This window comes from Trachinotus anak, unplaced genomic scaffold, assembly GCF_046630095.1.
Source record: "Trachinotus anak isolate AG129_WGS33_773 ecotype Australia unplaced genomic scaffold, CSIRO_AGI_Tana_v1 ptg000026l, whole genome shotgun sequence".
Taxonomy (NCBI): Eukaryota; Metazoa; Chordata; class Actinopteri; order Carangiformes; family Carangidae; genus Trachinotus; species Trachinotus anak.
The window spans coordinates 2,691,136-2,718,477 of record NW_027273877.1 but is presented as its reverse complement, the minus strand read 5'-3'; the positions used below and the strand labels follow the sequence as shown (position 1 = coordinate 2,718,477).

The 27,342-nt window shown below is 45.7% G+C and overlaps 1 protein-coding gene across 1 annotated transcript in view; it reads left to right on the top strand.

The window, feature by feature from the left end:
• The first annotated feature begins 781 nt into the window (after window positions 1-781).
• The window catches only part of LOC139609793 (Krueppel-like factor 7), a 35,050-nt gene continuing 8,489 nt past the window's right edge, over window positions 782-27,342 (top strand). The window contains exons 1-2 of the mRNA XM_071464765.1: window positions 782-1,131; window positions 21,523-22,150. Of these exons, the coding sequence (XP_071320866.1) occupies window positions 1,030-1,131; window positions 21,523-22,150 (730 nt within the window). The 5' untranslated portion in view covers window positions 782-1,029. The remainder of the gene's footprint in view (window positions 1,132-21,522; window positions 22,151-27,342) is intronic.

Sequence of the window (27,342 nt, the reverse complement as noted above, 5' to 3'; positions counted from 1 at the left end):
GACTTGGCTACTTATTTATCATTCAACACACAAACACACACACACACACACACACACACGCTGGACTTGTTTTCACCCCTCTTTACTAACAGCACATGAGCTGCATAAAGGAAGTGCTGAAGCAGATTTTTATCAATGTGGGTCAGTATAATAAGCCTCTTGCCTGTCACGTGTTAATATGAAAAAATACAACTTTTAACCTCAGTGAAGAACTTATGAGGACATTCAAAATAAATCTCTATTATGGAAAACATGCACTCACTAGTTTCCATATAGGGACACTGCAACAGCATTATAGTGTTATTATATGATTAAGTATGATAGATTTGGTGTAAAGTCATTATTAAAGCATGCTGTGAGTCTCTATACAGGAGGATATTTTTCCTATAACCTAATGCCTCATCCTGCATTCATCATAATTAAATATTTACATGGTGGAACAATATAACAACCCATTACTACTGTTTCCAGCTCCTGTTTGTGAGCACATGATGTTTACACCACGGCTTCTGCTCTCAGACTAGCCTTTCAGACCTTTTTCCAAATCTAATATACCCATCCATAAATAGCTCACCTATCCAGCCCATATTTGGCATGAGTGACGTGGCGCCGGAGCCAATCCGGCCCGCTCAATCCGTCTAACCCCGCCTCTCCATGCTCCACCTCCGCACTAATGACTCCTCCGCCGCCCATTTGCCTTAAATGGACGAGCAGGGGAGTTGATTGACAAACCAAACAACGCCCCTTCGTTTACCAAGCCCCTCCCCTCCTCCGGCTCCCTATCAGTCTCTATTTTGGCAACACGGATACGCATGGAGCCTCCATCACCTCCAGTCTCTTTTACGCACCGACTCCGATAATGCGCGCAGGTACAGGGAGCCTAACCGCCACATTTCCAGCCGCTACACCGAGCAATTAATCTCCTCTTCTGGACTAATATGAAAGAAGTGGATGTAGAGGTCTGACACAGCCAAGAAAGGAGGCATATTTCTTGTGGATCATCCTTGTTTTCCATCCCCGAGCGTCAGCATGGATGTCTTGGCGAACCACAGTATCTTTCAGGAACTTCAGCTCGTTCACGACACCGGCTACTTCTCAGCCATGCCGTCGCTGGAGGAAAACTGGCAGCAGGTAGGCTCACGTCTCAACTTTCAATCCCAGCCGCTGTGCATCCTTCAGCCGCGGCGGCTTCACCCCGCACATTCCTCCTCTCGCCGGTTTGTGGTTGATTTGGTGCAGGCGTCAACTTTTCTCACCCCACTAACAGCAGCGGACGTGAGGAGTTCAGGGAGAGATGAGGAGGTGGAATGATTTTCTATCACTCATGTATCTGACGTTTTTTTTTTTTCCGAGAGATGGCAAAGTGGATAAGATGAGAACGCACGCCGGCGCGTAATAAAGCTGTCAAATGCGATTTGGGAAGATGAAGAACCGAATCCCATAATAGGGACTGAATTGGTCGTGAATAATACATCTACATCCCTCAGATTACAGAGTTGTAAACCCCCCCCCCCCGCATAGAGAGAAGTCCCCTTTCTTATTCATAATAGATATCCTAACATGTCTGGCTTTGTACCATCTTTTAAATGCAGTGGTGAAAAAAAGAAAATGTGCGAAGGCAGTGGAGGAGAAGGAGAACTGTCATCTGCATGCTCCTTTCCACCCCCACACGTTTCCTTCATCCAACTTCAGTGGATGAATATTGAGGGGAAAGCTGAGGGATCCGCGGCCACATGGTGATGGATGCACTGGAGGTGGAGGGGGGGGGGGGGGGGGGGGCACCGGCACTTTACACAGCCGTTACTGCTCTTATACCGCACAGTCTCACATGTCTCTTTCCTACTGATGTCAGTCCACAGTGGGAAGTGTATTTTTATGCTTATGTTTGCTGTGAATTTTCCCACACATTTTAACTGTTACAAATGTTGCTGCCACTTGTAGAAATATTGTCTTTTTGAACATTTTCGGGTGTAAAAATGCTTCTTACGCAATATTTCACACCCTATTATTACATTTTATCTGTGTAGTTGCACCTTGAATGCACCTTTCACTGAAAAAAAAACCTTCCTACTTCCCTTACTTAAGCCCAAATAAGGGCCATGCAGCCGTCAGCCCACCTGCATTGCTGCTGCTGCTGCTGCTGGTGGTGATGATGATGCTTTCCAGGCTGCACTTGACTGACCGGGCAAAAAAAAAAAAAAAATCATTGCATGGAAATTTGATGCCGGTATTGTTCACACAATAGGAGCTCCAGTTTTCCCCCACTTCTCTGCTACATGGGGGGAGGAGGAGGGAGGGAGAGGGGGAGGGAGAGATGGAGAGAGAGAGAGAGAGAGAGAGAAACCGGTGCGTGACCACGGATCCATTCGTTGTGGCCAAGCAGCCTAATTGGCATCCTACTGTTAAGCCACCGACGCATCTTTTCATAACAAGTCTCCCAACTCCCTGCCTGTCAGTGGATTTTAAATTACACGGGCCCACTTGTACCATATGCAGTGCATGTCTCTCTTCTGTTTCTCACCCACAGCCTGCATATCAAAATCAATACCCAATGCAAATGGAATAGAAAGAGAGAGAGAGAGAGAGAGAGAGAGAGAGAGAGCTGCATGTGCAGGCAAAAGGCTGGGAAAGCTCTGGAAATGTCAGTTTTCTTTGACTGGAATCACTGTCTGCAGCTTATCCTCACTGAGACAACGTCCATTTTGGATGGAAAGAAAAGCATCATCAAGTTTAACAGTCACTGTCTCTTCCATGTCGAGGCTTTAGTTGAATTTCTGTCAACTGAGCAGACACCTGCTCTCATTTAGCAGCTGCACGCTGTGTGTCCCTGAGAAAAATGCCACTGCTACATGTTAAATATCAGATTTTTGAGATGCACCTGGCTTCAGTCTGCGGGTAAATGCAAAAACAGAGATGCCACACATTTCTTGCCTGATTGCATCAATACATCTACATCACTGGAGATGGAAGCTGACACAGTTCTTGCACCTTTAGCCACTTTTGCGACTGAAAAGGTGCCATGTCATTGTGAATGCATAGATTTAAAAAAAGAAAAAATCATAATTCTATTTCAAAATGGGACAACAATTAAGGAAATCTCCAGAAAGGGAGAAAATAAATAATTAATAGGGTTTAAAAACACTTTTTCCACCAATTTTCTGGCTTTGACTCAAAGCATTTGAAGCCTTGCGTCCCATTACAAGTCACTGGAGTAAATATCAAAGACGTTTTTTTGGAAACAACCCTTATTCGGGGTAAGAAGATTGCATTGTGTCCTTCTGAGCACAAGGATTATGAGTTGCCCCACACTTTGAAACCCCCGCAGCACAGACATGTTCTTGGCAAAGCGGTCTGTGTGTTCATTGTAGTGACATGAAGATGCCACGGAGGCCTCCTGAATACAGGAATTATGAGTAGTGACTCGTCTTAAAAGCGCTGTCTCCAGCCGAGGACGCGTAGTTTGAGCAATCCCCTCTGTGTTCCAGGCACAATTTAGAATTTGATGCTTTTATGGGCCGTGATGGTGAGATAGGAGGCTGTTGTAGCCGGCCCCTAAATGGCTCCCTGAGATGCGATGACAAGAATGAAGACTGTGTCCCCTGTTAGTGTCTGTGAGGGATGATTCAGGCGGTTATTGGAGGATGGGGAGTGGAAAAGGAGGAAAGTGTTTTGGAGGTCTGCAGATGGTACATTTGAGGCTGCTATTTGTTCCATTATTGAACCTAATGGTGCCAAACTGAACTGTGCTGTCTCGCTTCCAAATCCCAGTACAGTTGGTTGTTCAGAGTTGGAACAAACAGCAGCGCTGAGCTGGATTTGGAACAAGCAAAGCTGATCAGAACTTGCTCATTATTCGCAGAACCCACTTTCCTTCAAAGCAAAGAGTACACGTGTTATTTTGCATGTTTATACCAACAGAAATTGCTTGTTATCTTGGCTGCAATTTCTAGTGCTTGTTATGCGCCTTTGTAAACTGGCATTCACTCTGATAAAACCTCATTTGGCGGCGCTGTCAAACATTTATCAGATTCTTCAGAGTATTTAGATGCTGAAAAAAAAACAAAGCATCTGGATTGAATTTCAGCCTGATGCCATAGATTGTTTTCAGCCGTCTTCATGTTCCGCTGATGACGTGCCCTCATCCACAGCACTTGACCCTGATGGATAGGACGTAACAGGACACCACAAATGGCTGCCTGTCATTGACCTCAGGACACACTCCATACCCTCCAACACATATATTATGCCTTAGGGACTCAACACACACACACTCACATATACACACATATATATACTGAGTGCCTGATGCCTACCCAAGCGAAATGTCTGTATGTTGCTGCACGGTGCATTATGGGCTTCTATATGTGGATGTGGACAGATTGTACACGGCTTCAGTGTTTCTAAATGTGGAAGGAGCAGCCGGACACTCCGGCGCGACCTCCATATGCCTGCTCAGATGCAGCCACTTACATCCACTTCTTGCTTGCGACTCAGTAACACACACACTTCCCAAGCAGGAGCAGCAGTAACAGCGGTGGCAGCAGTGGCAGCTCCATCTGGGGGTGTAGGGGCGAGCGTAGAAGTGGGGGAAGTTGCCGAGCATGCACATTCTCCCCGCTGCAGGGTTTCGCATTTCACAGTCCGGTGGGCTCGAACCCACCCCCCAGGAGCGACGAGCACAGGCACATAGACAGTGTCCTGAGGAGCAGGAGGAAGCAGATAGATGGATTTATTTTGTATCTTGGCTGAGGCCTCCATTAGAAAAGTCACTCAGCACTGGGCTGTTAAAGTTGAGGACAGGGCCAGAGAGATACATCACCATGGTGACATCTCTGTCAGCCTCCAGAGAGGCCGTGGTGAAGATAAAAACAAAAGAAGAAGAAGAAGTGATAAAAGATCGAGCAGAGAATCTGCAGCAAACCTGTGAATATCCATATGCATCCATACGCAGCCGTGTGTGTCTGTGTACATGCACGCCGGTGCGTACGTCTCTCAGTATGTTATGTAATCCTCAGTAGGCCACAGCTGCTTTCTCACACACAGCAGGCATGCTGGGGAGCGCAGCCAACTGGCCCCCTCCTTCCTGTCTGCGTCTTCCTCCATCCTTCGTTCCTCCTCTCTCTCTTTCTCCCCCTCTTTTTTTTTTTCCTCTTATAGAATTAGCACAGTATGGATTTTTGATCTCTGCAGGGCTGTTGTGTAAGCGCGGGAGTTGTGCGTTTTCCCCACGCTGTACGCTGCTCAGTTGTGTTGAAACACAGTGGCTGCCAGGTAACAATCTTCCCCAAGTCGCTCTGCTTTGGTTTGTGGAGCAGCAGCAATGGGAACAAATGAGTTTAGATAGCAAAAGGAAGCAAACTGCTCTTAAAACACACCTCGTATCTCCTCCGTGACCTTTTCCCGGCTGCTATTTGATATAATTTTATGCAAATTAAAATTAAATCAATCCTGTAACAGGCACAGCTCACTATTCTGCATGCAGGAGGAGGAAGGACAAACTGGGACTTAATCTTATTTGTCTCCAAAGAGCTCCTGGTAGTGTCTCCGTTCCTCGCCTGTGGCTTTATTAAAATGTCACATCAACTGTAAGTATGAGACGTGGGATTCCTGAAATCAAGTTTGGACATGCACCAAAGAAAAATTTAGTTAATTCCCTTTCAGTTTAACTGATGCCTGGTCCCATTTGCAAAAAGCCTCTCGAAATATGATGGAAGGTAGGAGAGTAGCGTTGCAGCATCACCCCAGATGGGACAGCACAGCCATTCCTGATAGTTTCCTCGTATTAAAACAACACACCAGCACTCTCCTCTAGCCGCAGTTAATTTACAGATATCCTCAAAGTGCTCCAACGAGCCGCCGCCACCTCATGACACTCAGTCATGTCGAATATGAAAGTGATTTCCCGCAGCCTTGTTTAGCTCACCTCTAACCCGACAGCGGTCAGAAGATCTTGAAGATGGATGCCACGTAGAATCTATTTGACATGACTTGGCCCGTGACGCACCGAGGCATGAAAGGAAGCCTTTGTGCACCGGTGCACAATGCAGCATCTCTGCTGCTTTTAAGTGTTTTCTGACACAAGGTTATTAATCAATGCATTGATTCTGGGAAGAGATGCACATCTCAAAGACTGTAATAAAAGAGCTATGAGTTCATCTAATTAGTATAAACAGATAAATGAGCTGTAACTGCTAAAACTCCATTTGGCTCCTGAGCAGCAGCAGTTATCTTAACAAGACGCTGCTGTCTAGGAGCTCCGTATTTCACTTTTGCACGCATTTGAGTTCTTATTTTACCTTTTATTTTCTCTGAATTCATTTGTCTCTGCAGCATGCACCCTCACATGCACAGGTCTGAGTGTTTGCTGTTCCTTGCAGCCCCAGAATTTGATCATTTCAGGATATTCTCTTGAGACCGGGATGTATTTCCTGCGTACGCACACATGGCCGCATGCAGGTGCACAGGTTTGTGTGTCTGTGTTTGTTGTGTAACGAGATGTGCGAGCGACCCCCTGACCCAGTAACATCCATTCTGCCATAAGAGCGCTTAGTGAACTCTGCCACCTCTGTCTCATCACTCAGGCAGCCGAGAGGCGATTGCCAGTGATAGGTGCCTGCTACTGCTTTATGGGCGTTGATGAAAAGGTGGGAAGCGCTGATGAAAGACAGGACGGTGGAGGAAGTATTCATTTGTCTGATGCTTTGGTGACTGGCCCGTCAGGGAGAGGCAGGGGAGGTGGTGGAGGAGAGAAAGGCAGTGGCGAGGACGGGGGGGGTGGGCGAGGGAGCGTGGTGAACAAGCACATCTTTATGTATGGCTTCCGTCTGTGAAACGCTCTGCCACCCCAGGTTTGATTAACAGTGAGAAGAGGAAGACAGTCATTTTTTTTGCCTCACACCAGCACACATGGCTTGGCAATGACTTTCACATCATTTGAGGCGAAATCGGGAAGCCATTACAGCACCTTACAGTGATCCGACATGCTTCGCTTCTGCCATCCGGCTTGGCAACCGCAGGGAGAAAAGAGAAAAGAGGAGAAGTCTCAGGGACTCATTTTATGCTTTGGAATCACTACTGACTCTCTCTCTCTCTCTCTTTATCTCATGACTTTTTCTTGCTCGCTCTATCTTTGACAAATTCAGAGAAGACAGTTTTGACGAAGTCACAGCTGCCTTGTTTGATTTGCCCTGCTCTAACCCCTATTTAAAGTCAGTCTCTCTGCAGAAAGTTGAACTCGGGAGAGTTATGCAATCAAAATTTGGCACAATGCTGAACACAAGCCCTTTTCTACAGAGCACAACATGAATAAAAGGCATGGAGAAAAATTTGCTGAAGAAACTGTTGCATCAAAAGTATTTACATCTCGTTCAAGACAGTTATTTCAATAAAGTTTTCCAGCACAAAAGTGCAAGACGACAGTGAGGCCTGCATTCGAGGGGAGCTGCTCTAATATCAGATGTTCCTGTTAGGCCTGCTTCAGTGGATCAAGTGTACAGCCAGAAATATCTGTTTGTTAAATATAAAGCTGCAGCCAAGTGATGGTTAGCTTAGCTTAGCACAAAGACTTGAAAGGAGGGAGCCAGCTAGCTTGGCTGTGTCCAAAGGTACCAAAATCTACAGCTCTAAAGCTCAGGAATTAACATGTTTTACCTTGTTTTCATTTGTGCAAAAAACGAAGGGTAAAATCAACAATTTATTATTTTATACATGTGGGACTATGTTCTTGTCGGGGCAGTGATTTCCTGGAATCTTCTCGTCATTGTGACACTGCCAGGTAACCAGCGGAGAAATAGTACTTCCCAAAATGACACAGTTCCTTTAAACGGCCGCCTGTCATCGGTCATGCACGTGTAGATGTTTAATAATCTAATGAGCTCAGATTTCCCCAATAAACTGAATCCAAAGTGCTAATACAGCAGCTGGCTTTGGCAAAGAGTGTTGGCTGCTGTTAGAGGTGATTCACCACAGCATTGTCCTGTAGCTGTTGGCACGTTGCTCATAGTAACTGGCTGAACCTCATCTGAGTTTAATTTTACCTTGTGTGTGTATCGTTTCATTAACTAATCACCACTGATCACTTAGTAAAGAAAGTACTGCTGGTTGTCTTGATTATTTTGCTGGATCCAGTTTGTTTACTCTCCCAGCCTGCTCACATATTTGGAAATCCACCGGCTTTGATAATGGCCACATATTCACACTATGTCCAGGCATTTTATAGCCACTGTTGGCTGTGACATAAGCGTTACATCCCATCCTCCTGCCTACCTGTTGCTAGGCAGCCTTGGCAAGCAGGAAGACCAGCTTTGGCCTATTTGTTTGTTTAGCTGTCAGTCTGGGAGGCTAATCCCACCCCGAGGGGCTCCTAGCCATCCAGAACCACGGATCCAGCCATGTGGACCATCTCTCTCCGAAGACTGAGCGGGAGAAAGGGGGAGGACAAGGTGGAAGGGGGAGAGAGAGACAAGGGCAATTTGCCCTGAGTAAACACCGCTGCTTGTTGTTGTCATCTGAAGCCAGCCATCAATCACGGCCCTAAGCTCTTGGTGGTGACAGCAGCAAGGACGCGGCGCGCTCTGAAACCGGCTGGATAGTTTATAAAGCAGTGGCTGGTGAAGATCACAGCTGAGTCGCCGCAGATCGGGCCTTGTTGACTTTTTAGGAGAGTGCATCAAGTTTGCACAGTAACAGTAAGACGAAGGGGTGTGTGCTCGACTTTTAGCTGTGTTATGTAAGCGCCGGGAAGTTTGTGTGTCTTTGTCGGAGCATATGCAGTCACGTGTGTGTGCACTTTGCATGCCGGGCCCCGACTCTCAGCTGCGGTCGTCCGACATGCAAAGCCAGTGGTGTTTTTCCACCTGCTATGGCTCACTGCTCCAGAGCTGTCCGGCTGGTTGGCCAGTGAGTCAGGGCCTTTCTCTTCCATCAGTATCTCTCTCTCTCTCTCTCTCTCTCTCTCTGCATCAAGTCCATCTGTCTTCTCTCCTCTCCCTCTTCCCCCTCTCCATTTCTTTGTATTTCTGTTTCTTCTTTCCTTTCGTATCTTCTGGCATCATCACTCATCATTGTTTTGTCTTCTTTTCCCTGCTTTTAATTTTCTTATAGGGGCACAATATAAGCTCTTTAAGGAGGACCCATTTTAATTATGCAAATTCTCAATTAATCAAATTATCACAAATCAATACCTTATATTTCTGGTGCCCTTGGAGATCTCCACTTTACTGCTTGGATAGACTAAATTGGATGAATAGACTGGGTCATATTTCACAAAATATAACAAATTTCTATTTCTTTTGAAACAAAAATTTAAATTTACAATGAAATCAAGTTTCAGTCTACTTCTTTGTTGCTCCTTCTGTTTCACAAAGCTGAGTTCCAGTGTATTACATCTGATTTTGCTGCTTGAAACCAGAGGTTAGGACTCAGATTGGTGGTCAGGAACAGATGAAGAATGTTTTCCATTGTCAGCAGCTGATGCTAAATTCACTGGAAGATTAAACTGGGCCCCAAATTACCCTAAAGACACTGGTGTCTCCAGCCAACTGGGTACGTCGTGTAGTTTCAGTCGTTCCAAGCCCCTGCAGGGTTGAGTTGTCTGAATAAGACACAACTTGTATCCTCAAAACCAGGCAGATTCATCTTGAATTGGGATTAGCCTGCATGTCAAAGCCTTAAAGCACAAATTTTCAATATGAAAAATATTATTTTGACATGCACCCTTAATTTTTTTTTTAAAAAGGCTGCGAGTGTCAACTTAGATGGAAAGAGGGGACAGAGGAGATTCTGCACCCTGCTTAACTCTTCCAACAGCCTGGGAAGTGCCCTCTTGTGATTTAATGAGACCTGTGGGGAGACCCATTCATCAGCGTGACAGCACACCTCTGTTTCCCATTGTTCTGTTCTGGTATGTGAGGAGAGCAGTGTGTGTTTTAGCCTTAATGATGGGCTGGCAACCCTTTGATTAGATGAATCTCCTGGTGCTAATTAAGATTTGGGCTGCCAAAAGACATCTGTGTTTATGCCTTACGCCCTCTCTTGTTTCCCCGGATGCGTTTGCACGTGAGCGTATGGGACCAGCTCGCGGGATGTGTTTTTACAGCGGTGGTGATTTTGGTATTTTGGTATAAACTAGGAGTTTTGGTGGTGTCTCGTGGGTGGATGTACGTGCAAAGCCTTGGGCAAAAGCAAGCAGCGGTTTCAAGCAACTCTAGGTGCAAAAATTGTTCACATTTTTCCTGGAAAGTGAGATAAAATCTGCCCGTCGAGTCAAAAAATGAACAAGAAATGAGTTCTTTGTAATTATACTGTGAATTAATTTACTATAACTCTTTTCGGGAACAGAATCTACATCTATTCATAGATTTTTCTCTTATCTCCACATGTGCAAGAAATGAATCAGCACTAAGCAAATAAAAGCAAATGGGGATGTGTGATACAAATACTGGTTTGTGACTTAAAATCATTCAAGAGCCCCCGCTGCTGATGTTTTTCCCATCTTTTAACTAAACTGATGGTGTCACATAAATGTTTCACTACCCAATTCCCCCTTGCTTTTTTTTCAGGGAGGAGGATTTGATAACTTATGCTAACAAGAGCGAAGGCATCCCCGTCCTCGTCCTCTACCCCCCTCCAAGCCCTCCCTTCCTCAAATCACTCGTCTATGCCAGCATTTGTGTGGCTAGACAGCACATCCTCCCGCTCTCCAGTTTACTGCTATGTGTTATTCAGTCAATTGCCCCAGATATTATTTCATTGTAAAATGATGCCAATTAGTAAAGCCAGTCGCCGGTGGCTGTGGTCTGGCTCCTTCTCTGTTCCGGCGGGGAAAGTTATTTGGGTCGGCAGCTATTTTCAGCCTGTGATGTTGCCAGGAATACTTCAGGGAGCAGCCACTGTTTTATAAGAGAGGACATCAATAATTTTCATTGGTGTGTGTGTGTATGTGTGTGCGTGAGCGTGTTTGAGCAAGAAATTGAAAGAGAGAGGGCTTCACAGACAGAGTTTATTGGGTTTATATGTGTGTTTATACTCGTGTGTGCACCAGGAAGAAAAGTGGCACTTTTCCCTTGAATATTCAGTGGAGCAGGTGGTGTGTGTACTGTATGTGTGTGTTTATGCACACAAACACATGCACTAGTCCCTATGTTGCACATGTTTCACTGCAACTGTCACGACCTCCCATTAATTTAAAAACACGTTAATTTGCCAGCCTTTAAACTTTAACCCCAAATCTTAATGCAGCTCTTATTCTGGGCTTCAGCCTTTGCCCTGTAATCAGCCGCGTCTTAGGCCTGAATGCTTTACTTGTAGGACAGCCGTCACAGCGCACACACACACACACCAGCTCGCACAGAGCTAAAGGCCAAAGTCAATGAGTTCCTAACACCTCTCTCAGTGCATCTAACCACCCTGTTCCTCTCTCCGTTGAGCAGCCATACATTGTGAGGGGTAAATTGGGGTGAAAAGTCCTCACACTCCGCTTGTGCCAGCCACTCTGCACTGCAGGGTGAACGGGTTCGGCTGCATCCGCCCGTCTGCATTACAACCTAAACTCCCATGCACTCTCTCTTTCTGCCCTATCTCTTGGAGGAGAGCCCACAGCAGTAACGGTGGCACGCAAGACGTCTTTCAATATTTTAAGCAGCTTGGGCTAATCTTTGTCGCTCAGGTTTGGTTTTGAAAGCGCTGCCGGAATAATAGACAGAACGACAGCGCCACGCCTCCTGTTTGCACGGCCTCAAATCGCACATAAAGTCACCAGGATGCACACCCTCTTGCATAACTGCACAGATTCCCCACAAACACACACACGCGCACACTCCAACGCGTCTGCGACCCTGAGCTAATCCACCTTGGCCTTGCGAGGCTGTTCCACTGACCTGCTTTTTCGCTGCTCGTGCTTGTTTTCTTGCCGCCCGCTCGCGACTAGCACACACTTCCCCCACCGTTTGCTTCTGAGGTTCGGTGTTGTAATGAGTGAGGAAGCCTGAAACAGACAATAAGTGTTGCACAGCACCTGCACGGGTGAAGCGGGGTGAACACGGACAAGATGACAGGCAAAAAGCAGAGGTGGCTTCTTCCTCGGCCATCGAGAGGCATGTAAGAACGAACCATTTTGGCTCTTATCAGTGCAGGCACGGTGCCACAGTTGCACTTCACGGTTTGTGGACGTGATTGGGGTGCCGAGCGTCCCTCTCTGACTGGCACTGTATGAGAAGGAAGCAGTTTTTCCGCTTCACTGTTCCCTTTATCTCTCCCCTCTCTCCTCTCCCTCTCTGTTATTTTCGGCCCTCCTCCCCTCTCTCTCTCCCTCTCTCTCTTTCTCTTTTCGCTGCTCGCCACTCTTTTGTTTCTCTGTTGCCTTTTCCAGCCAAGGCCCCATTCTCTTGCCCCGTCATTGTGTGCGGTAATGAAGATTAGCCAGCCTGCCGCACACAATGGGGTCCCCACATCCGGAGCACAGACTCCCCCAAATCCTGCTGCAAGCTGCTAGCCCCCTGTAAAACCACTGTTGTCGCCGCACCCCCCCTCCTCCCCCTCTATCAATGCACCCACACACATGTACATGTTCTGGCTCACACACACACACACACACGTCCAATATGCACTCTGCACTCTGCCGTGTTGAAAGCAAATGGCTGAAATGTCTCCTGATTAGATTAGGATGGTTTTGACAGCTGAGAGGGAGCGCTTGGCGACTCATACGCCGATAAACAGCAGCTCACCCAAATCCAGTTAAAGAGAGACAGAGTTCCCCTCCCCAGCGAGTGCAACACTGCTCCAGTCGTCGGGATTATAACCCCCCACCCTCCTCCTCCTCCCCCATCCCTCCAGCATCCCTCCTTCTCCACCCATCCTCCATGCCCTGCAATTCTCCTCTTCTCTTCAGTCTCATCCTCCTTTCCATCATTCACCCTCCTCAGTCTCAAGGTGCATCTTCTCCTCTCCTCTCCTCTCCTCTCCTCTATCCGATTTCACCCTCACCTCTCCTACCCCCCGACTTAATACCAGAACAAAGACATTTTCCACACTTTGTCACAAGCTATTTAGATGGAGCAGCAGAGGTCTTTATACGCCGTTCACTTGTTGTATCCCGAGCACTAAGACCTCTTAATAATGTCTGTATCACTCTCAAGGTCAGCAGATCTTCATGAGTTCAGGCTGTTTACTTGTCAAGCTTCTTTCAGCATTTAGAGGATACATGTGCAGCGCTGTCTGCGCAGAGCAACGGATTACCCACATGTGGCAGCAGTGTGTGTGAGCGTGTGTGTGTGTGTGTGTGCGGAGAACACAGATATGTCAACTGTTTACATTTTGGGAGGATATGAAACATAATTACCTCCTGTCATGTGACGAGAAGATTGCTATCACTCAAAAATGTAGGTGATGTCATTATTAGCCATTTCTATTCGGATTAATTCAGAAAAAAAAAAAATAATGTGCAGTTTTTAAAACAAAATAAGACATCTTTAAATGGCTTCAGATCTTTGTCCAAACAACATTTTAAAAAAAGCAAGAAATATTCAGTTTATTTATTCAGCAAGTGAATCTGGAGCTTTTGATCACATTACACAGTCTTCCTCAGTGGTTGGAGTTAGCTAGTTGTCATGGAAATGTATCTCTAAATCGTTGTGGGCTTCTCATCCAACACAAATGGACAGGTACCTTTGTTTTAGATGTAGCATTTCCTTAAATATATCATTTTGCAAACGAGTTCTGTTGTCAGACAGAGGGGTGGTGGTGGGGGGGGGGGGTGGGGGGGGTGGGGGGGGGGGTGGTTGTGGGGTGTGGTGTCGGGATGAGGAGGATGTGCGATTTCTGTTGTGTCTGCTTTTGAGAAAGCAATGGGAAATGTCTTTCCACTCCATTAAGCAGAGGTCACCAGGTTTCTGCGCTCTGAGTGCTCCATCATTGTGGCTTTCCTGCTAGATGAAAGGTGCTTTGAAGATCCCCCATCACACACATACACGTGTCATGTAAACCTCCAGCAACAGAGGGTTTGGTGGTGGGGGAGACGCCTCCCCTGAAAACCAGCACTGAACCTTGTGCTGTTGTGTAAAAGAAAACACTCAAATCATGTGTCCAAGAGTGAAATGCTAAATACTGAATACTGAAATAAAAATGTGTAAATCTAATCCCCCCCCCTCCCAAAAAAAAAGAAAATGCTGCTTGAATGCTCTTTCAAGTCCATTAGTGCAACCATCCAAACAAAAAGTGACTGTGTGTGAAGCAGGTGTCAGGTTTACAACCAAATGTGCATTATTCCCTCAAACTCCGTCAGCAAATTGTGATTTAACAACTGGCAGTGTCTGTTATCAGCCTGAAGCCCACACTGTATAAAACTGCCTCAAGGTGCTGCGTTGCCAGGCTTTGACGGCAGCTCTGATTATTACTGTGAGGCTAATGTCGTCTGATAAGGCCGCGTGTGTAATTAAGCTGTTTCCGTGGCATGTTATCTGAAGCTAGGTGAGGCTCGGCTGCCTGCAGAGATGGAGCTGTTAGTCAATGAGGAGGAAGAGGAGGAGGAGGTCTCCTGTCTCCTGTCTGCCGCTTTTCAAGCTTCATATCTTTCCCTCTCTTTCTTTTCCACTTAAGCTATTTTATTTATTTATTTATTTTTGCTCATGCATCTTCATCCTTCATCTTTTCACTCCCTTCAAACTTTCCTCTCCTGCCATGAAATGTAATTCTTTGCATAGCTTGTACACGGGCCTGCTTCTTCATCTTTCACCTGTCTTTCTTTCTTCTCTCTGTGAAGGCTGATAAATTAGCTCAGTCTCTCCCCTCTAGCTTTTTTCTCTTTGTGTCTCTACTCCTTCCACCTCTGCTCTCTGCTGGGGCACCGGGAGCTCTAAGATCCCTCCTGGCCAAACACCGCACCCCCTGCCGCCCTCTCCACTGAGAATAACAGGGTGACGCGAGGGCGCTCTGCTATTCAGATCAGTGTCGAGGAAAATGAAGCATTATCTCCCCACCCGCTCCCCACCCTTCCCCTCCTCCCGGCCCCGTAGGCAGGTTCCCCGCTCAGCTGGGATCCGCCGATGACGCCATGCTGCTCTCCAAGGAGTCTGAAATCTGGGGGCCGGAGCTCTTAGTGAGTGAACGGGAAGGAGCTAAAAGCCCTGAAGGGGAGCTTAGAGAGAGGAGGGGGGTGCTTTTTGGAGATTTTGTTTTGTGTGTGTGTATGTGTGTGGATGGGGCGGGGGGGGGGGGGCTTGCTGTGCAAGTATTGCTCAGCCAAGCTATAGATTACCGTCTCTGTCAGCTGCGATGGCCACCGCTGATGAGCTCCTGCACGGTATCATTTCGTATCGATTAGGCACTGCGACGCAAACACACACACTCACACGCACACAAACACACAGCGGCTGTTGGCGAGATGGCCACTGCCTGGGGCCACTGGTCATTTAGCTGTCACCTCAAAGTGAAGGCTCGGCCCGGCTCAGCAGATCAATGAGAGACATAGGCCCTATAACACACTATGGCAGGACGAGACACACACACATGTGCATAGACACACATACACACATATCGGCACGTACACACTTTGTGAACGACTGCTCTCTGAATTAAATGCCTGCCCAAACTTTTCTTTGGATAAAAGTGCCAAGTGTGTTGCAGAATTACAAGCAGCAACAACAAAGACGGGTGTAAATAAAGTCAGTAAAGTAAAAGAGTGCCATAAAAATGAACAGAGTAAGACCTCTTGGTTGCCTGGATCATTGCAGGCCAGATTTTCCTGTTGATGGCAGAACCGATGTGATTGCGGTGCAGCCTTACCTGTAGGGTAAAACTGTCCGTGATGAATTTCTCAGAAGGGTTTTAATCAGAGCTGGTGTTGCAGCGGTATTGCATTCGCACCCTGTGAATTAAAAGCAAGGCCCTCTTATTTTTCTGTGACCAATGGCATTGTGCAATTTCAATAAGAGCATGCAACATGCAATATGCAAACTGTCACTTGAATGTGGAACAACAAAAGAGGAGCCGGTGTGAAGTCATCCATGACATGAATGTTGCTCACTTTTAAAATGAGTAATCAAACCTCTGAGAGATATTGAAATGGCCCAGCCTTGTAATCTAAATGTCGTGTCGGCGCTGAAAAGGATTCTTTTTTTCCAATTTGTGGAATGATGACAATCAAAAGCACGTTTTATGCTGTTTTTGTGTTTCTATAAAAGCATTCAAGGACAACATCACAAATGTATAGAGCAGTGCTCCCAAACCTGTGGGCAAGGTACTGCAAGTGGGCTGACAAATCATTTGCAAAACAGTACAATTCTGGTGAAGAAATATGGCTTGATTATTAAAGAATATAAATATAAATAATTTTTTTTGATGTTTTAAGATGAAAAGGTCTTTAAAAACAATTCAAATGATTCAAAACTCCTTTCATCACTGTGATATTTCATCAGTTGAAGGACAGAGAGTCGAGAGACAGACGGTGAACACACAACTTATTTCTGCTTGTCAAACAAAAAAGAAAAAAATTGAGATTCCCTTGCAACTTGTTAGCTTAACTTAGCATAGAAACTGGAAACAGAGGGAAACAGCTACACATGACAACATTTTGGCTTTTGTTTGGATTTATACAAACAATATATAACATGAGTTTTGGTGGTGGGTTGATTTTGTTAGCTTTGCTTCGACAGTTAGTTAGCTTTCCCCATGTCTTGTCTTAATGCTAAGCTAAGCTAAACGTCAGATCATACTTATTTAACTCTTGGAAATAAAGCAAATAAAATAAAATAAAAAACACATTTCTAATGCATCCCCTTCCAGATGACCATCAAATGACCACTGTTATACAGTTGTTTGCCAAGACATCGTAATATTTTCTGTGACACAAAATAATTGTTTTATTTTACCAAATTGCTGCGTCTAACAATTTAGATCAAGAACCAAAATCTCAGTTCTTAACAAAAGATGATTTCCACTCAGCCAGAATCACACAACCCAACAGGGATGGTGCTGCCGGGAATCATGGGTCATATCTGAAAGGATGTGACAGCAGCCCACCCCCCCCAACCTCAGTGCATTTAACAATAGTGCTGCATCACCCCCTCCAGCTCAGGGCCCCCTTATAGTCCTGCCCTTTTCAACCCTGCTGAATATTATTCATAGCACCTTGTCTCTATCACGGCATCTGTAAAAACTAAACACGATCATCCTAAAATTAATGAGCCGTATCCACCCCATTACATTTATCTGTTTAGTGGTGTTTTGGGCCTTCCTTTAGGGCATTATGCATGCTCTTCTGTTCATATTTATAACCCAGGCTTTTTATTAGCAACGTAGTGGGGTGCTAACAGTTGGGAGGCAGCCTGCGCTTTGATGGTGATGGCAGGCGGCTCGGCGCAGGCCAAATGTGGAGGGAGGTGACGTGGGGAGAGAGGATCAGCTGCCAGGCCAAGGGCCCCATGGAAGAGGGGAGGAGAGGGTGAGACGGAGAGGAGCAGAGAGAGAAAGAGAGACTCTGTTTTTACTTAAAGTCGGAGAACGACAAGTAGAAGCGGGCGGTTCGCAGCTCTCAGCCTGTTTGACTTTGGCGAGAAGCGTGTCTTGTGATCAGCGAACATTTGTCACACCTGCTGTATTTTAAGCCACACTAACCTGAGGTGTGTTCAGTACGTGTGATTCAGTGTCATGATTTTGTGTCTGTACAGAAAACAGATTCAAAGTGCATTGTCACTTTCCCCTTTTCACTGGCTTTTTTTTATATGTATGGGTTTCTACTGGGGTAAGAAGGACAAGATTCAAGTGATCTGACCTCTAACCCCACCACTACAACACTTTTCTGTGACTGTTCTATGTATATCTACTAGAAATAGGATGAATATTTATTCATACACACTTTCCAGGTATTTAAACCTAGATCAGATTCTCTCATTACTTGTTCCAGAGCTATTATTTGCATTGTCTTTATCAAAGTGCACCTAAACCCTTCATATATCGACGTATTTTCAACATGCAGAAAATCAACAAGGTAAATCAGCTGAGAACAAACTTCAACTACTTTCATTAATTCAGTTAATTTAGAGAAAATAATCAGCATTTGCAGGTTCCAGCATCTGCAGTATGTGGATTTGTTTGTTGCTTCAGTTTGTCACTGTGTGTTGTCACCATGGCCTCTGGGAATTTTTGTTGTCACAGTTATTGTTATTTTAGGCTACAAGATCAAATGATTAATCAGAAAACATTTTGGCACATTAATTGATAATGAAATTAGTTGCTACCATTTGGTGACAATAAATAAAAATGACGCAGTGCAGCCAGCAGGGTCACACTAATCTTAATCTTATGAAAAGGGCAATAATCCCATAACCTTGCAGTTTGGATTTTATGCCTCAGCACTGCAGTCAGACCTCAGTTTCAACTTTGACCCTATTTAGTTCAGTTTCACTGCTCAATGAGACATCGCCTGATATAACCTGGAAGTGACTTGTGATGGACAAAAATAGGATTCATACACCCAACACGTCGGGGTTGACCTTGATGTGTAGGAAAACATGTACAGCTGTAAATATTAGAATTAATGATGGCTGAATTCCATTTAGCTGCTGCTGCTGGCTCGCTGTCACTCAGAAGCGCTGGAGATGACTGACTGTGTTGCTCAGGAGATGCTTGACGATATTCGAGATTCAACCCCACCACCCTGTGCCACCGGAGCAATTTTCTCAGGCTTGAAGGTGGAGGTGGTGCTGCTGGATCAGCCTCTGGATTCTCTCAGCTTATCCCGGTTTGGGTGAAGGAATCATCCCGAAAGCCTTTTAGGAAATGGACCCTGGCTTTGTGCAGCAGAGCCAGGACCTGGCGTTTGTCCAGACAGTCGAGGCAGGCCCTTAGCGCTCCTTTATCTTTGCTATTGTGCGACGATGCTTTTGGCTCTTGATTCTTTGCCTACACAAACACAAATACAAGTCGCACATTCACTTAAGCCCACGAGAGCGGGAAATAGACGTGTTTATGCATGTGCGTAGGTGTTCACACGAACACACACACACAAGAGCTGCGTAATTACACACGGAGCAGCATAATTATGCGGCTCACACATACACGTGCGCTGGCAAAATTATGTGCACACACACACACACGCATGCAAACTAGCATAATCACATGCAGCCACATACAGCACATACAATACACCCACACTACTCTACACTACACACACAGGACCCGCTGATCAACTGCATGACCTTCTCTCTAACAATGTTAATGTCACCACCTGGGGGAGGAGGGGGGGAGAAGGAAGGAGGGGTTAGTGGTGACGGTGGAGGGGGGCATGATGGAGTGATGGCAGGGAAGAAGGATGGAGAGAAAGAGCGCACGATAAGCTTGTCATACCTGACACCCCCCCTCTCACCTCACCTGCAGCCTCTTTCATCCGTCTTACTTTGTCAAACAAACCATATTCTGTGAGCGCACACGTGTGCACATGCACACACTCACAGGGTGCATGCATGAACCTGCACACACACACACACACACACACACTCTGCGTCTTGTCGTGTCACAGCTGACACCTGAGCACATCCCAGCACATCACCGTGGGTCGTAACCTAACATTTAGTGTGCATGAACCTTTTTCTGTGTGTGTGTGTGTGTGTGTGTGTGTGTGTGTGTTGCCCGTGGTTTGCCCGCTGACAGGATCCTGTTACGCCAAATGTCACACTTCCAAAAAGGATTCACCCCCCACAGAGAAAATGAAGTCAAGACCTTCCTCCGCTCTGTCTCCCTCTCCTCTCTCCTTCACCTTGCCCCTCCATCACTCTCCTCCTCCTTCCACTCAGCACCCCCCACCCCCCCACCCCACTTATCCGTTTCTATCCTCTTTTCCGCTCTCTTGAACTATCTCTACCTCACACACACACGCGCGCGCGCACTCACCTTGGTGTGCAGTCCTCAGCGTTTGGCTGAATAAAGTCCCCTTCAACTGGTTGGTTTTAGTGGATAATTAGTCCTCACCTTGGGAGAGGAGGAGACCACAATGAGAGGAAAAGGGGGGAAAAAGGAGAGAAAAAGCGTGATTTTAGGGAATCGATAGGGGATGAAGCAGAAAGAGAAGGGTAGTGGTGAAAACGAGTGAGAAGGAGAGTGGGTGTGGGGGGTGCGAGAGGTTTGAGATATTGCAAACAGTGAAAAGAGTGTGTTTTTTTCTTCAGCAGTGCCATGCTATTCCCTTCATCATCTCGAGGCCTTCGATATTTAATTTAGCTCTGAATGAAAGAATAAAGGAAAAAAAAAACCCTTCTCATTTAATTCACAATTCACTGGCTGCAGCCATCAAGGAGACAGTAGAGACCTCTCAGACAGCGTATGAAAGAAGTTATTTTTTAAAGCATCACTGACAAAAAAAAACAAAAAAAAAAAACGTAGGCGTGCAGCGGAGGGAGGAGGCACAACACATTATCTTCACTTCTCACTGTAGATGCGGTCTCGAGCCGCTTTTTAATTTGATGTCAGTATGCAAATACCGCAAACAGTCAAAAAACAACTCCAAAGCCCTTTTTTTTTTTTGTTCCTGGAAGAAGACGACTTAGAGGAGAAATCACACTCCCTTAGCAACAGACACCCACTCCAAAAAAGAAAAAAAATGTGCAGTTTTATTTTTAGAAAGTGCAAACAAGGGAAGGTGGGATTGGGGGGGGGGGGGGTTGTAAGATTGTAAATGTCTCTGATGTGTTCAGTCTGTACAACCTTATTCCTGATAATGGAACTAGCTCCTCTGTCTGTCAGTGCCTATTTACACACAAATGAAGTGGCGAGTAGCACGCGCCCAGTGGAGCTGCTAGCCTCCATCTCAGCTGTCAAAACGGTTTAGTGGCTACAAGCGAAACACGACGATCCCCGGGATCAAGCTGGCGCCGTCCATTCAAACATAATAGCATCATCTTTGGACATGGAGCATCTCTTTCCCTCCCTTTCAGAACCTTGCCAGCTTGTAGCAAAGTAATAGACTCCTCAGGATGCCAGTTCACACAAATCGGGGATGCAGGCTTTTATTTGCCCTCCTCAGGGAGAGGTGTTTGGAGTAATAAGGATGAAGCAGACCATAACTACAGCTGAATAAATCTTCCTATCTTGGCTCAGTGGAAGCCGGTGCACACATGGCTTGTCAAAGCTCTATAAAATGTTGTTTGATAGGACTTCTCTGCAGTTTAGGACTTCTCCTCTCGCTATCCACTCACCTCGCTTTCGTTCCGCGCTACAGCGGTTGCAATCAATCAGTGTGTAATCAGGCGTCTTGCCGGAGCTGCCAGGTAATCCGGGCTGTCTTGGAGGCTATCTGTGCATGTGCACATGTGACAGCTGGCAGAGCTGCTAAGTTTCCTGTCTGGGTGAGAGGATGGCACCATGCAGATTTGCTCTCCACGGCGTGTAAAGGCATATCGGTTGATCTGGTGGCTGTAGAAATGGTCAAGTGGGATTTGAGAGTGAAGATGGGCATTTTCAGTGCAGTTGCCCAAATGTGTGAACTTGCCTGAGCTGAATCTGAATTGAGTCTCTTCTCCCTCTTTCTCTCTACAGACCTGCCTAGAACTGGAGCGCTATCTGCAGACGGAGCCCAAGCGTCTGTCCGAGCTCTTCGACCAAGACCTGGATGGTCTCCTAACTCCGGCCTACCTGAAGGAGGACGGCGAGGAAGAGCTGGCAGATGCTCTGCTCCCCAGCCTGCCCAGCCTCCCCGAGCCTCCGAGCCCACCTCCAGTGATCCTCTGCCCAACACGGAAGAGCTTCCCCTCCACCGGTGCAATGAAAAGGGACCTCAAACCCAAAACCCAGGGCCTGGAAAACGCAGAAGGGATGGAGGGGGTCCACCAGGCCCAGCTGAGCGCCGTCACCTCCCTGACGCCCCCGTCGTCTCCAGAACTGGGCCGTCACCTCGTCAAGCCCAACCAGACGCTGACGGCCTCAGCTGATGGGACGCTCACCCTGAAGCTGGTGGCCAGGAAGGTGGGGCTTAGCGCGGCCCGGTTGGTGGCTGCGCATGCCCTCCCGGTCCGAGTGAAGGACGAAGAGGAGGGGGCTGCGTGTGTAATCGGGGTCGGGGAGCTACCGGAGAACAAGAAGAGGATTCACCGCTGTCAGTTCAATGGCTGCAGGAAGGTGTACACCAAGAGCTCCCACCTAAAGGCTCATCAGAGGACACACACAGGTGAGAATTAGTCAAAAGCCTGAAGGAGTTTGCAGACATTGATTTGATTTTAGATGAAGCACTAAATGTATTTTTGAAAAGGAAGCTGTGCAGCTATTAGTCAGAATGCCATTTTAATTTTAATGCCTCCGTTTGCATGATCCGCACGAGGGAATAAAATGCACAGGCCTCTTCAGTGTGTAACAGCCGTTTAGATTCAGGACTGGTTTGATATAATTGTGTGGAATTGCCTACACAGCTCACATTACTATACAGCAATTTGTATAAATGTGCATGTTTGCATATGGATAGGAGCTGCACAGAGACACAGGGTTACATTATTTCAATACAGTTTGTGAATATGAGCATATTACGTGGTGCACTTTGCAGGTATAATGTCAGTAAGTGGCCCTAAGTGACTTTCAGCCAGGCGGCTCCGAGGACGCCTCTGTCACCAGAGGTAGCTGCTTATTGCACCTGCTGGTGATGAAATTGATTGACGCTCATTGTTGGTGACAGGTTAAAAAGACTCAATCCTGAAGCTAAATGGCTGTTGCACACTGAAGAGGGCAAGAGCCAGAACGTCACATAGAAACTGGAAGACTGGAACTGAAAGCAGACTCCCTTTTTTTTTTTTTTTTTTTCCTACTTGCTGGAGTTAGACGCAGTCCAACTCCAGCCTTTGATGTTTTTTCTTATACTAGTGGTTTTCTTCAAGCCTCTATAATATTGGGGGGGGGGGGGGGCGGGGGGGGGGGGGGGGGGGCAGTTTGCTTATGGATTATTCTTTTGGTCTATGATGGGAAATAAACAGTGTAAGCATTTTTCTACAAGAGAGATAAGACAGATATAAAGTGTGGGCTGTTTTCAGAGTAGACTGGTATCAACCATTTTTTTTTTTTTTTTTTTTTTTTTTTTTTTAATCTCTATGGTCAATGTGAGCACTCCATCATCTATCCATCCTTCCAGCTAGTCTGGTCTCTGAATTCCTAGATAACCTGACTTGAGATAATTGAGGAAAATCCACCTGCTCCACATTCTTGGAACACGTACAAAATGCACATAAAGTGATAAGAAATGTTAAAAGAAACAGCTCTGTAATCACAGAACAGACTTAAAACCTGGTCTCCTCTGTGCCGCATTGAAATACCAGCATGTAAGATAAAAATGTGATGATTTAAGAAAAAACCCACCTTTCTTATCCCACTCTTTCTACCTAAGTACTTCCCTGTGCCAAACCAGGACAGGTCCTCCTTGTCAAGGTTCTTCTCAAGAAGGAAGGGGGGAGGGTTCAGGAGCTATAACTCTCCCGCTCTTCCATCTCAATCCCAAACCACTCAGACCCCTGTCGGGGAGCTGTCCTCCGTCTGAGTAACTGCACAGTGATGGATGGATTGACCTGGATAGGCCACCATTTCCCCGGTTTATTTCAGGCCCTCCCGTCCTCTGTGCGTTCTATAAGTCTAGGTCAGTGGTTCTCAATCCGAGGTTTGGAGACTGTCTGATTTTGCAGTGGCAGTAATAAAACAAAATCATTTTAAAGACAAGAAAGAAACATTTCAAATATATATGCATTATAATCTGAGGAGGCAGGTCATGAAGGAAACCATTTAATGAAGGGGGCGGGTGGATGTTGGGTGTCTGTGTTCACCATTATTAATCAGCAGAGACTTGAGCAACCTTTTGCCTCATGTTCATGTTCACACCAAACATGTTTGAAGTCTTGAACGTTTCCTGTTTTGGTTTGGTTTGGAAGGTGAGAGCAATGTCTTTTAAACAATGGTGGAAATAATTGAGCTGCATTGTCTGAGACCCCCCCACCACCACTCCTCTCTTTAAAGAGTCATTCAGGGGTGTAATGAGATGAATATTGACACCTGATAGGCAGCCGTGGCTCATGCCTGGAATAATGATTAAATGTGTGGTGGACTGCCATCTGGGCTGATGCTAATGTAAAGCTGTTTTCTTTACTTGCTTTAACCGGTGGAGCTACAGCAAACAGCGTCCATCATGCTAAATGAAGTTACAGCGACTGAAATTAGATTTGTTTGCTCCCCAGCATCTAAAACCCGACACTATTTGTTTGACAGATCACCGAAGCTGTCGAACAAAGATGCTGCATGTGACTTGTTTACTAGCTCTGGCTTACTTGTGTGTTTTTGGTTTTTTTTTTCTTCATTTTTTGGGGGGGGGGGGGAGGGGGCAGGTGTGAATTTGAAGAAAGTCAACTTGTCAATGTCTGCATGTTCAGGATGACGAGAACACGCTGTATGTGTGATCACACCCTCGGTGGTGCACACCACAGGTTTACGCGTCAGCCTGGCTGGAACAAAGGGCACAGACACGCGATCATTGATTTGCCCAGTGCGGCGTGTCTGCAGCCCCTGTGATTAAACGCCATGCCAACTGGGTTAACTCTGGGAGACCAGTGCCACTGATGCACTCCACTTATGATACAAGGAAGGCTAAAACAGAAACTCACTCATCATCTCAAGTATCCCATGTTGGGATTTGTATTCAGCATTAAAATCACCAAAAGATCCAGAATATAAGTTCGATGCTATGTTGTGCTTAGATTTATAAAACCCTCTTAATGGCCAAAATGAAGAGTAAATGGGGGGAAGTATCAAGGTGGCAACTTGTGACTTGGTCTGTCAGTCAACCACCTTGATCCAGAGTTAAATATCACAAAGGCTATGGAACATGTTGCGATGAAATTTGACACTAAATTCGTGTTACTGAAGACTCAAGATGAATCATTCTGACTCATCATCAGGACAAAATGTCAACACCGTCCTGTGCTTTGGTTTGTCATCAAATACCTGCATTCCCATCAGCCTCAGCCTCGTTGCATGATAATATTTAGCATTTAGCTCAAAGTACTACTGGGTCACTAGGGCAGCTACAAACTCAACTGGTTTCTCTCTTTCTTTCTATCTTGATATCTTTTTTTTTTTTTTTTTTTTTTTTAATCCAAGTAACCAATTAATAATCATTTCGTTTTATGTTAGAAAATGGTTCTGCACTACTGCCCACCAGAGGATATTTAGCATGTCTGCATTTTCTTTCCGCCTCTGATTCAGCATTACATTGCTCCATACATCTGAATACACGAGTCGACAAGAAGAAATGGTTCTAAATATCACCATTAAAAAACTATAATAGTTGTAAGGTAATGAGGCATCCTTTCTTTCGGTATCCAGTAACATTTAATAATGATTTAATGACATATAATGTTACAGATAACGCCATAACAGGCTCCTTGAGGAACCCTTCCTCCTCAAGCTTATCATTGTCACTTAAGGTGGTTTGGATAAAAGCATCTACCCAAAAAGCATCTGTCTCGTTATTCATACCGGGGTAGGTAGAATCACAAAGGGGGGAAATGTCGACATCAGATGACAAAAGAAAACACAAAAGCTGAAGAACAAGGCAGAGGAAGAGGAAGAGACTGACGTGGAGTGAAACAAAGAGTAGATGAAGACAGAAGACAGGAATGGGGGAGGTACAGTAGAGCGACCCTCTTCAGCAAAAGACAGCAGTGCCACAGGCTCCCCCATTCAGTGAGCCATTATCCTGACAAGTTTAAAGATGTCATTACTCAAATCCTCTTTTTCTTAGTTGTTATTTCCATAAATTACAGACGGAGAAAAGGCTACGATTTAATCTGGAATTAGACGGGCTGAGTTGAAATGACAGTGCCCTGTAGAGCTTTTTGTGAATAGGCTTATGGCAGATAAGGAATGGTACAATTAGATTTTGGGCAGGGTGAGGGAACGGGTAAAACACGAGGACTGTTGAGCTATTCTGCCTTCTCTCTCCCTCTCTCCCTCTCTCTGTTTCTCATCCATCTTGCTCTCTCACTCTTTCTGTTTCTAATCTTTCTCTCTAGCTCTCTCCTCCTTCTGTTGTATATCAGTGTTTCCCTTCTGTGTATGTATGGCTCTCTCTCATGCTCTTATTTTATCTCTCTGCTCTTTGCCTCTCTCTCCAAGGGCTGAATAATTTGAGGAAAATGTCTTACAGTGATTTTTCTGACCAATATTGTGCTGTTTTTGATCTTCTCTGCCACCTTAATCACAGAATTGCACTATATGACTGAATCTGTTGAAACATCCCTGTCCATATGCTTTTACATACTGACCTTTGGTGTGCAAGAACTGTGGCCTGCGCCCTAAACCCATCCAGCACCTTTGGACTAAACCAAACTGCAGGCCAGGCCTTATCACACAGCATCAGTGTTGGACCTCGCTAATGCGCTTGTGGCTGAATGGGGAGCAAATCCCTGCAGCCAGGTTTCAAAGTCTTGTGGAAAAGAGGAGTGGAGGCAGTTTCGGCAGCAGATTAATGCTCATGCTTTCACATATAGGTGTAATTCAAAGGTGTCCAAACACTTTTGGCCCATTGAGTGGATGTTGAATAGGATGTTTTCTGTTTGAAAAGTGAGCAATTTAGCCCAATATAGGCTAAAAAGTCACATTGGTTCTTATAACTATAAATGTTATAACAAAAAATTTCACTTTGGATATAAAGACATTCATCTTTCAGCCCTACCTCTCTCGAACACACTTTACTTTTTCATCTATCATCCTCCTCTCGTAACCTGTTTCTCTCTTCCATCTCCCTCTTGCTTGCCGCCTCTGTTAGCTGTGAGCAGGAGCCTATAAAGCGTTCTCCAAGAGCCTCTCTAATGACCTCTGAGACCCGGATGCCCTGCCTCAGCTCCAACTAATGGAGGGAATGCAATTAACTTCAACGCTGGCACCTGAGAGGCTATAGCAAGCGCGTGCGTGCGTGTGTGTGTGTGTGTGTGTGTGTGTGTGTGTGTGAGAGAGAGAGAGAGAAAGAGCATTCGGAAGTAACAGATTACACATAATGGGATTACAGTGACTCAGGAAACACCCAGTTATCAGATTACAGACGAGGAATATGTTATTGCTTATTTGATTACTGAAGAGAGAAAAAAAAAAACATTTTTAGAGGGGAAAGCATTTTGATTGCTTGTCTTTTTTTTTTCCTGAAATGAGTGAATGGTGTCAGCTAATGGCAAACGTATTAAATAATGCAGAGTAAATAATGGTTTTCAGCAGCAGCAACGTCCAAAACCCTGATTCTTTAAATCAGAGGAAATAATCCACTTAGCCTCATAATCTACATTATATGTTTTACAGGCAAAGTAATCCAAAAGTAACAGAGCATAATCTGATTATGCT